Source organism: Labrus bergylta, chromosome 5 (assembly GCF_963930695.1).
Source record: "Labrus bergylta chromosome 5, fLabBer1.1, whole genome shotgun sequence".
NCBI lineage: Eukaryota > Metazoa > Chordata > Actinopteri > Labriformes > Labridae > Labrus > Labrus bergylta.
This window is the reverse complement of record NC_089199.1, coordinates 4,828,830-4,840,920: the sequence shown is the minus strand read 5'-3', so window position 1 is coordinate 4,840,920 and position 12,091 is coordinate 4,828,830. Positions and strand designations below refer to the sequence as shown.

The window sequence follows — 12,091 nt, the reverse complement described above, 5'->3', positions numbered from 1 at the left end:
AAAGCTTGGATTAGACGTGACATTTTCACAGTCACTAAATCCTCTTTTGACTGTTGAAAATGAAAGTGAAATTTCCAGCACCTTTCTGGTCCAGTTGAGCAGTGCCACTCTTCGATGAGAAAAGTGTTTTCAGATGTCACACTTTTCAATCTGGCCTTCTGTTTGTTCAGAGGCAATTAAAAGCTCCATAGTTTATTTAATTAGCATTCACAGAGTTCACGACCCTCAGCTCTTCAGCTTCCAATGTGATTACACAAAACACACGTCATCAGTCACTGAAAGATTTGTTGGGTACAGCCTCATTTATGTAACTACTTCTTTCTGAAGTTGTGTTTGTTGCAGCTCTCCTGAGAACACAGCTCAAGCACTAATGCATATAAAAAAAAAAAAGAGTAAAGTTTCCATGGATATGATGTGATGTGTCCTAAGTTCCCTGATTATATTAAATAAAAGAAGTCGGTTTAAGGTTTAAAATGTTTTTGGGAATTTAGACATTTTGCAAAGTTTTATTTTCGGTGCTATTTTTAAGTGTTGCGATTTCAGAAATGCTGGTTTTAAACTGGACCCAATAGTAAAATCTGCAGACAGGTTAAAGGTCAAAAGGAGATATATTACGAAAAGGTACTGATAAAAAGGCATTGAAGACGTGAGCATACTGTGGGCTGGTTGGGGAAGGCAGGTGGAGAGAGGCTGGGTGGAGAGGCTGAGGCGATGGAGCTTGGAGGTGGAAGGCACTGGAAGGGAAAAAACAAAATAGAAAATTAGTCAAAGGATAAGTCACAAAAGAAAAATAAACATAAAGACATGAGCCAACAATACCACATGGAGAGCAGAAACAATCTGACAGCATGGAAGCGTTTGACCAGAGCTTTTTAAGCAGCCACTGAAGAGGGGGAAATGAGTTTCAGGTCAAAAAACAAAATGAAAATTACAGAACCACCACATAAAGGACTCAATAATTGAAAATAATCAGCTTTAGAAACTTTTCCCAACTAAGATATTTTTCATTTTAATTTTTTTGCACAATGCCTCTAAAACAGTGAAGTCATAAAAGCATACCTGGTTGGGTTTTGAAAGACTTTCAAGGAAACGCTTGAGGGTTTTTGAATAATATCTATAGTATCATTGCACTGTGTTGTGTTTCCTCCTGGTACTGCTCAGAAAAAATAATCATCTGAACAAACCAACAGTAGTAGCATCTTGGACTAAATAAGTGGAATCAAGGTTTCCAAATAAACTTTCCTGTTTCTTCAGGACAATAAGAAAGCTATCACACAACAGGGTTTTTGAGAAAAGAAGACATTACAATGCTAGCTGTGATTGTTGGGCTGATGTTGGTGAACAATCAGAGCACGATGGGGAAAGAGAGGAAACCTGGCAGCTCTGTCCTGGGCCACTAATTGGTAATCAAGTGCTCTCCAGGTCAAAGTGAGGGCTGGGCTACAGAGTGAAGGAAAATACAATAATACTTGTTCTTATAAGAATTATACCCATTATCAACTGTTATTATCTACCCTAAGCACAGAGGCAGCAGTAGGTCAATGACAGAAAAAATAAAGGTTAAAAAGAGATCATGTTTAACCAGAATTGGATATTCACTAACCCTATCATAACTCCATGTTTTATATGGCCATTAGTAATGCAAGGTTGAAATGTCTATAACCATTTACATGAGGAGTTGTTTACTGACGATAGTGGAGGGAACGCAAGATCATTCTTTTAAAAGGTACAGTTTTCTTCATGAGGAGTGTAATTTGCACGCTGGAACAATATTAATTTTTTAGGCCTGTTTACAAGATGAATATTACAGTCACACAGTGAGTTTCAGTGTGTTAGCTTTTGACTGTTATAACACTCACCCTACCAACCGGTTAGCTCATGTGAACATGACTTCATTATCTGCAGATAGCATCCTCAGAACTTCTAATGGATGACAGGAAGTCAATTGCACACACAAAGCCATCCTGAAACTCTGGCCCAACAACTCAGTTTACAAATATCTACCATATGCCTATATGGTATTCATTGCCAGTTTTAAGCCATCTTCAATTCAGTATGATGTTCATAAATGGATGTGGCTACACCTTGTCACTGTATACCTTCAGTATGCATGTTTGTTTATTCATAATCTAAGGAATTAATAGTGCTTGCACTTGTTAAAAAAGAGTTGCATATATGCATGTCCAATCTTTGTAATATAGACCTTAAATAAATTTTTACAGGGGCGGTCAAAAAATTATTATTTAAAATCGCGACTAAGCATTGAAATTCCAGAACATGTCGCAAACACTAACGTGAAGGTAATGGGTTATATTATGGGTTGTGTTGACGAAGGCTTGAAGAATGTGTGAAACTTTCTAATCAGGTATGAGGTCTTAGGATAAAGCCATGCTTCCATCTTTATTAGGTAAAACTCTTATTTTACCTGATGATTTGAACAAAGAAATAAGAATATCTTAGTATTTCACTACTGACCATCCAGTGGGATTATATCTCAATGTAAGGATTCAGGAGTATAGAGAACAAACCATATGACGTATTTTTGTCGGCCATGGGATTCTTGCATTGGATTTTTAGATCATTGCAGAAAATAAACTCTGTGGAAAACACACGTTGCTGATGCGTTTTGTTCAGCAGGATAATCTTCACAAATGAACACCATTTTTATGATTGAAGCGTTAATGCAGCTGACAGAAGTAAAAAGCTAACAGCTGTGTCGGTCATACAGCGGCTGTTTGTCAACAAACTGTTGTCATAGAGACAGGATGGATGTGCAGCTGTTTTCTTTTCAGAGCACAAACGCTTCATGTGAATACTCCCGAGCACACATACAGTGCTTTTCTGCCCGGAAAAAACGCCAGGTGGACACGGGGCCTAACGTAGTTTATGTGGTCTAACAAAACACCAACATCTCTTAAGCTTTTGTTAACCACAGACCTTATTTCAGGTGTCTAACCACAAACCCATTCATAATTCCCATTGACTTTTAGACATTAGACCCCATGACTCACAAATGCTAATTTACTTCAGGGTTTTTAGGAAGTAAGTGGCGCCCTATAGGTTGCTAAAATAATCCTACCTCATGTTGAATGCTGTCTTAAAGCTAACCAAAGGCATTGTAGCATTTCAGATCTTGGTTGAATATAGTTGCTTTGATTTTTACCCCCTCCTTTAGAGGGCAAAGTTTTCAGACTATGACACACTTTGCTTTGTCTATATGGGACAAAATCACAACGTTACCAACCCCTCCCACAAATCACAATGTTGAAACTGTATACTATGACATCACAGTGTCCTGGAAAATCACTTGTCTGCTCATTCTTGTGTCAAATTGTGTCATATTTAGCACAAGCCTCCACATTGACTCCGGGTTTTATTTTCATTGTTTAACATTTTATTTATAGTGATTTAAAAGAAGTAACAGATTTCTGACCTTATCCACTGTCCTATCTCTAAAATAGAGGCATGAATATCCCCAAAATATACCTTAAAAAAGGGAAACAGAAAACACAATTTTAGATAGTTAATACGTTTGTGTAGTATATGATCTTTAATTTCATCTTAACATTAATGTTTTCAACTCTGATTTGTTGCATCAACTTTCCAGTCAGTGGTATTAAAATAAGGCACTCACAGCTGTTGTGAATTATGCTTGCAAGAAACCCCTCACCACCCCTGAGCCACGGCAGATTTTATAATGACCGTAAACAGTGACTCCTCTGCTTTCCGCTTTTGCATTTTTATTGCTTCATTAAGGATACTGCTTCTAATTCCTTTGGTGTTATATGATTTAATCTTAACAACAGATCGGTCGACATGTCACAAAAAGATACAAGGTCATTTATTTTTCTTTATGCTTTTAAACTGACTGATTCATTCATGGTGAGAGTGTTTTCAGTGGCTTGTCATTTCTTTCAAACATTGAATTCTTTGACTTATTCAAACTTTACATGAATGTGTTCATTTTCTTAAAGCAAAGGCTCTATTTGCTTCCTTGGGAGATCACATTTAGAACCGTGAGTGTATTTAATTTGATAAAGACCTTGCATCCAGAAATTTGAGTATCATGGTTGTTTTAATTAAACAGAAAATCAAATGATCTTTGCTTGCATTGGGTATTGCCTGCTGTCAGATTCCAGCCTTTGTTTTTTGAGTTATCACAGCAAAACTACCTTTTGGTTTATATTTGCATTGTGTCATTAAAAGGGAATCAAACACTACAAAGGCGTTTTGAATTACCTTTCAAATGAGGAATGATGTATTTTTTATGCCGTCTTTCTCCCATATGTCTCTTTATTTTTAGTACATTAAAGCCTTCTACAATAAGACCTGGATTGAGAGATATGGCGAGCCCATTGCAGCAGAGACAGCCACCATCCTCTGGTCCATCACAGTGTCCATATTTGCTATTGGAGGGCTTCTCGGGGCGCTAAGTGTCTCTTTAATCTTAAAAGTTCTGGGAAGGTGAGTACACATAGTTGCACATAATCATCCATCCATCCATCCATCCATCCACCCACTCACCCATCCATCCATCTATCCACCAACCTACCCACCCACCCATCCATCCATCCATCATCCATCCATCCATCCACCCACCCACCCACCCATCCATCCATCCATCCATCCACCCAGCCATCCATCCATCCATCCACCAACCTACCCACCCATCCATCCATCCATCCATTTATTCATCCAACCACCCACCCATCCAACCACCCAACCACCCACCCAACCATCCATCATCTATCCATCCAATCCATCCATCCACCCTCCCAACCACCCATCCATCCATCCATCCACCCACCCGACCATCCACCCACCCATCCATCCACCGATCCATCCATCCATCCATGCATCCATTATTATCTTTACTGCTTGTTCTGTTCTGTATTTATTACGTTGTAGTTTTCATCTTAATGTGTAGCAGCAGATATACTGGGTTAGATTTTAAAATCTCAATTTGAATCAATGTCTTTATCCATTATTTCTAAAGGGGCAAAATTGGTCATGTGCTCCGGTAACACTATGTTTTGCCTCAATTTGTTAAACGGCACATGCTTTACAACCATCTGTGACAGAAAGGGTAAACTGTCATCCAAGTATACCATACATTTTTCACTGCCACATTGCTCCCTGTTTCAAAGCTTACAGGCTACATATTCTTTTTTATCTTCTTCTGGCTGCAAATTTTCTGTCACTGTCTTCCATACATTATGCATCCTTCTCTTCTCTTCATGACAAACCCTAAGTCACTGTACGTGACCATCATACCTGTGCAGGAAATGGTAGTTAACACTGTACACTGTGTGGACACTTTTCTTTATACAGCACAGAAGGAGATGTTGTGACTTTTCTCAAGGGATTCCCATGCAGGGCTTTTGGAGTGTAGGTTTAGTATTATGGATTCTACCACAGATCAATAGCAGTTCAACTCCTCACATGTCTCAGGAGGAGATGGAAGAAGAGAACCTTTTTTATTCTTCAGTGTCTGTGTACATGCTGTTCATATTCACAATGAAATGTTTGAGGGGTGATAGCTGCTGTCATCTTACCTGGATTAAGCTTTATAAAAAAGAAGGTTCTTTAAAGTGTGAGCTAGTGTTGTAGTACTCAAACTCAGTCTTGCTCTCAAGACCGGACTCGAGACTCAGGTCTCAGTCTCGTCTTGGAATGGAAAGCATTTTTACTCTGACTTATCTCAGACACAGGATTTTAAATCAAGACCCGTCAAGACCACCAGTGATCAGCTATTTTTCCACATAGCAAAACTTTCTAAACGCCACTTTTAAAAAAAAATGTAATTCTTCAATACTAATTATAAATACTATTTAATCCCTGAGTGAAATTCTGCTTTACACTCTGTTATTTTAGATACATGATTTTCACACAAATGCGCAAAAAGGATCTATGGACATGCATTAGTGGAGACATGTCAGAGTGGGGCTGCTACACACTGCTACGCAGGGAGCACGACAGAGTGGTTGGGGGTTCTGTGCCTTGCTGGAGGGCACCTTGGCAGTACTCGGGAAGTGCCCTTGCACCTCTCCAGCTACCAGAATAACTTCTGTATTCTTGGTCTGCACCGGGACTTGAACCGGCCACCCTCCGGTTCCCAACCCAAGTCCCTACAGATTGATCTACTGCTGCCCCCAACTTCAATCCCTTCATAATATGATTTTTGTTCCCCAGTTACAGCTACAACATTCCTGGTGTTACGGTCTAAGTGAGTGACACACCTGATGCACACAAGATGATGATGCTTCATTAATATTTATGGTCTTGGTCTTGTCTCGGTCTCAGAGCACTCTGGTCTTTGATATGTCTTGGTCTTGGTTAGTGTGGTCTTGACTACAACATTAGTGTGAGCAGTAATGAAATGTAATACATAAATAGGTAACTCAATATAGCTTTAAGCTTACACTTAAAACACACGTACAGCCTTTTGTTTTGTATGAAACAGGGTTTATGTTTTGTGGGAGACAAAGTTGCAGGTGGGCATGATTGTTTTCTAAGGACATTTTATTTTGTTGTTTGGAAACAAAGATATTTGCAACAGACTGATCAGCTGTAGTTTGACATCTTATTCTCCACATTGAGATTCAATCTCACTAGTCTGATGTTTTTTTTCCTGGTTTTAGCCGAGCTGTGCTCGTCCCTTTTAACCCTCAGGGACAGACTGCGGCGCCCCAGCACTCTGAAATAATACACGTTCAAAAGAATCTATTATCCACTAATGATCAGGTTGTCACTTGCAGAGCGGGGACAGGCTCATGAAGCTTTTATTCAAAGTCATTGGAAAACATTAAGATGCCTTCAAAATTCACCTTGGGTTTCTTAGGGGGCAATCTTCACGGAGTTCATAAGGAAAAATTATTCATTCTCCATTTATATTCTCCACTAGATATCTATAGGCCAGCTGGTAGTTCTGCACATTTTCTCGGGAAGGTTGAAATTCAGATGTCAGGGAGAGGAGGTGAATAAATATTAGCCGATGAGGACACAGGGAGCACTCTAAAAGGAAAGTAGGCCTAATACTTCAGAGAATGAGCAAGCAGTTCATTAAAACTTTTGCGGTAAGATAAGGTAAATGTTTTTTTTAAAACCCTGATGTTTGAATATTTCAATACAGATATGTTTTGCATGCTAAAGAGACTATATTAAACTAATGTGTTTTTTCTAACTAGAGTCCAAGCTTCAAAAACCATACTCCCTACTTTCCTGTTGTTTTTCTCCCAGTTGTGTCCGTCTTATACAAAGTGAAGAGGAAAAAAGAATTTCCCAAACTATAAAATAAATTTCTGCCTTAGACATGGCTGAGTGCAGAACAACTTGACTCGGTCTGCTTTTAAGACAAACCCACTACTGCAGCATCACCCAAAATCCACAAAACACAAAATTCCCTGACCCCTAACTTAGGAAAAAATCAAACCACTACAAAAGATCCACTACGAAAGAATCCTGGAACACATCATAGTTTTATTTAAACATGATGGGAGTGTGTGAGGATGCCAGCACAGTGGTGACAATCCTTGTGATGGTCCTTATTGGAGTTAGTCACACAAATAAACCTTTGCAAACAATGATTTTCTGTTCAATCACTCTTATACATTAAACCAACGTGTAGACATTTGTTGGACACTTAAGAAAATGTCATTCTTAAGAGGATTCATTGCAACTTTATTTGAAAGGAAATACAACTTAGAAAACATCCAATGCTGTGATTATTTTAAAGGTACTGTATGTAGAAAAATACTTAGTTCATGTTTTCCATTCACATATAGAGAGTAGCTCGCTCATGTGGGATGAAATCAAATGTCTCTTGTTTCTGAAATATAAAATTGTAAAACAAAAAATTGTATTCACTGATGGTTTACTTACGTAATGTAACAAAAAAGTAAAACTCCTATTAATTAGTATAGAAGATTATCCTTCAATACAGCAGACCATTGACTGTACTCTTTAAACAGTCTATGGTACAGACACACACCATTATACAACAAGGCATGCTGTGGGAGGTTGTTTTATACTTCACAAATGAAAAACATCATCATCTGTTCACGTTCAGTTACACACAGAGCGATGCAGGAATGGAATTCACTCCAAAGTTATATTAAACAACAAAATGCTGTATACAGTTTAAAAAAACGACTTCAAGAACATTATGTACAGAGAAACCACAGAAGTCAGAACTGAGTGTTTGTGATGAGACTATGAACCTTCCTGTGTGAACATGTTTTAGCATCTTTTAGAAGCTGTCGATGCAGACAGAGCCTTTGTGTTCTCTGTTTCTTTTGGGGGTGTTGTTAATTTATGTCAATTGTTTTTATTACTTATGAGTTATTGTAGATGTGCTATATGTTGTGTAATGTTTGTGTAGTGTAGAAATATATATATATATAATATTAATGTGTGAAATTGTATTGTCACATTGTAAACTACAGACCCCAGGAAGAATATAGCCTCTTGCTATGCTAAAGCTAATGGGGATCCAAACAAACAAACAAACAAACATCCTTCTACATTCAGTGATCGCTGGCTGCATCCTTCAGTAGATCCAGACCCTGAATTGGAACATGTGACTTGATTGCCGAGTTATATTATTTTTTAATTACTCTCTCAATTTGTAAGCTATAAAAAAAGTGATATATTTATAAGCATATAAAGCTGACTGATCTGATCTTGACACTTCATGGCTCATCCTTGGACGTGAAGCCATTCAAAGCTTGAGCGCTCACGAGCGGCCTCACTAGAGAATAGACATGGATTTTTTTTTCTACTCTGCTTGCTCTGAAGAAAAGTTCTTATCCGCTCATTTCTAATCCTTCTGATGCTATGAAAGCAACTCTGAATGGTTTTCCTATGAAGGCTCTTTTGAACCCTCTCACCTCTACGGCTGAGCTCCAAAAAGCCCTTGTTGAAATATGTAATTATGCGTCCAGTTAGTTTCGGTTGGATTAGCTAGCGATTTGTTTTGCTATGTGAGTTGATATTGTTCAGACTCTTCTCTTGAACCTCTTTTCTCGTCTTGACTTCAGAAAGGGAACCTTGTTGCTGAATAACGTCTTTGCCATTATCGCTGCTCTGCTGCTGTCCCTGGGTGAGAGGGCACAATCCTTTGAGATGCTCATCATTGGCCGCCTCATAATCGGGGTGGACTCTGGTAAGTGTTTTTTAATTACTTGACACCGAAAAAGATTTGAGCAAACTACTAAATGGTAGAAAAAAAAATTAAAATGATCATGCAAATCATACACAGACTTTAATTTTTAATTTATTTATTTTATTTAACCTTTATTTATCCAGGAAAGTCCCATTGAGATTAAAAACCTCTTTTCAAGGGAGTCCTGGCCAAGAGGCAGCAAAAATTACACAGTCACACTCACAACATACAGACAGCAATTAAATGATTAAAAAACAATTAGCAATTAAAATGATAAAAAACAGTTACACGTAAAGGAGGTCGTCTCAAGTGCTCTCAGCCTGGATTTAAAAGCATTCAAAGAAATCAGTTCAGTTATTTTCCAGTCTTTTTGCAGCATGTTCCATGTAGAAGGAGCAGAGTAGACGAAAGCCCTTTTTCCCAGCTCTGTGCGGGCAAATGGAACAGACAGCAACAACTGATCATTTGAACGCAAACCGTAAGAATCAACAGTTCTCCGTGTGATTAGGTTACAGATGTAGGAGGGCAGTAGCCCAAACATGGCCTTGTAAATAAAAGTGCACCAGTGTTCCAGCCTCCTGGTGGACAAAGAAGGCCATCCCACTCGAGAATACAGTTCACAATGATGGGTCAGGGCTCCACAGTTAGCAATAAAGCTCAGAGAAGCATGATAAACAGCATCAATCTTACTTAGACATTTAGCTGAGGCATTCATATACATCAGGTCTCCATAATCTAAAATGGATAAAAAAGTTGCAGTGACAAGCCGCTTTTTCACTTCAAAAGAGAAACAAAATTTGTTTCGGAAGAAGAAACCCAATTTAAGTTTTAGTTTCTTCACAAGATTGTCAATATGGGGAAGGTGCCAATCAATTCACCTGGAGCGATTGGGAGGTCACGTTTATTCCCTGCAATTTATGCACAACCATAGATTGTGATTGTGATATACTGATTATGTGTAACTGCACATAGCATTAACATGGAGGCAAATATTCTCTTTATGGCATTGTACGTATACATACCTTCCCCATTGTTCTTTTTACATCATGTCTTGCCTCGCCCCCCCCCCCCCCCCCCCCCGTCCGACTGAAATGCTCTAGAAATGAACATACGGCTCTTGACAGCGTATTTGTTAGGGGGGGGTGTTTCTTCTGGAATTGTTTGATGATGAATTCAGGAGACGGACTGAGGATTATCTCCGATTTATTCAGGCGAGATCAGACAGATCAGCAACAGAGCATGAATGGCTGACAAACTTTTCATGATAACAGTCTTGCTTATATTCTGTTAGCAGGTACGGCCTACACATTGATTTCTATTTGGGTACACTTCTAAAAGGCTAGAAAGATGACTTTATCCTAACTTGTCAATGTCAGACATATACATTTCAGAAGAGGCGCTGCTTGTCAACAGGCAAGGCAGGCAAATGCTTTCGCAATGATGGTAGGAAACCTTCCTATGGGATTCCTATCTGACAGAACTCACTCTCTGTTGCCTTGCTGAATGCTGGTTGGACGGCCCTCAAATGTATTTTTGCCTAGGGCCCCAACAGACTCTAGAATTGCCACTGCATTTCAGTCTTAGCAAATCTTGTTTCATTTCAAGCTAACAACTTGACTCCAATCCAAATAGAGATGTGATGCTATGAGAGTCTTGCACATATACTGTTACATCTATACAAACCTAGAAGAAGAATTCCCACAGATGGTAAAGAGATTTAAATTATATATCCACAAAATTACCAAGATTGATTAAATGAAAATACATACTAACAGCTGGACTCTTATTGAAAGGTTCACAAATAAAGCTGAGTTAAATTAATAAAACCTAACTTGATATTTTGTATCCCACCACATATGCATACACTTAGATATAAAGGTTATTTTAGATAGAAACACAGATTATGTGTGCAAGTGAAAAACGACACTGAACCTCTGACACATGTAGGAAAACAAGGTCTCCTTTAACCTTAGACTTTAATTTAGGTAATAATTATTTATTAAATGTAGCCAACACTATACTGCAATGTAATTCTATAAACTGCTTGGCTGCATTTCTATGACTTTGTACTGTGCATCACTTCCCACACGGCACTCCACATGAGTGTCTGGTCTCACCGATGTCCTTGTGTTAAAGTTATCTGGATAAGGATTAGGAGGCTAACATCCTATTAGCCTGGTTTAATTGAGTGTCACATGGAGATAAGGGTTCAGGAACATTAACCACCTAAATGTCACCTTATATATAAAAAATAAAAAAAACAACACTATAGAGCACGGTCACACGGTTTATAATTTCAAGCTGTGGAAATGGATTTCTGCAAAATGCTTTCTCAGGAATTTAAGTTTTCACACTGCCGACCTGTATCTAATGCACAGGCCATCTTTTGTGAGTTGCTGTTGCATTGCTATATGGTCCAAGTGCTGTTGTGTACGTTGAACATGATCAGTGCAGAAATCTGGCTGTGGGTTTATCCATGCTCCTGCAATATTTAAAAAAAAAAGATTGGGAATTTCTCATGGAAATATTCCAGTGATAATATGAATAAAGACCAAGACCCAATTGTCTTTGTGAGGTTTTATTCTTGCAAGAAGGAGTAACTGCACAGAGTGTATCATAGTGATCAGTCTGCAGAGAAACTCAAAAGAGAGAGAGACTGAAGACCCCCTTTATATATGTCAAGGAGGAAGGGAGGATGTGGACAAGATCTGTTGTAGAAGATAAGCAGTTTAACACAATCAACCTGGACAGAAGAAGAGCAGATGTCCATGCAGTAACATCCTTGTAGAGATCAAAACCTCTGAAAACAAGATGCTTATAAGCCACCTGTAACAGCATTTCTTGAAATGTCAGACAGTTCACAACAGAATTATTTTAAACACATAAACAAAATACATTTTTCCCATTACAGATTGAGTCCTAGATTCA

At 38.5% G+C, this 12,091-nt stretch overlaps 1 protein-coding gene across 5 annotated transcripts in view; it reads left to right on the top strand.

Annotated features, from left to right (window-relative positions):
• The window catches only part of slc2a9l2 (solute carrier family 2 member 9, like 2), a 119,854-nt gene that overhangs the window by 12,303 nt on the left and 95,460 nt on the right, over positions 1-12,091 (top strand). For all 5 annotated transcript variants that reach the window (XM_020647931.3, XM_065954592.1, XM_029280070.2 and 2 more), the window contains exons 4-5: positions 4,304-4,464; positions 9,039-9,163. In XM_020647931.3, coding sequence (XP_020503587.1) covers positions 4,304-4,464; positions 9,039-9,163 — 286 coding nt within the window. The remainder of the gene's footprint in view (positions 1-4,303; positions 4,465-9,038; positions 9,164-12,091) is intronic.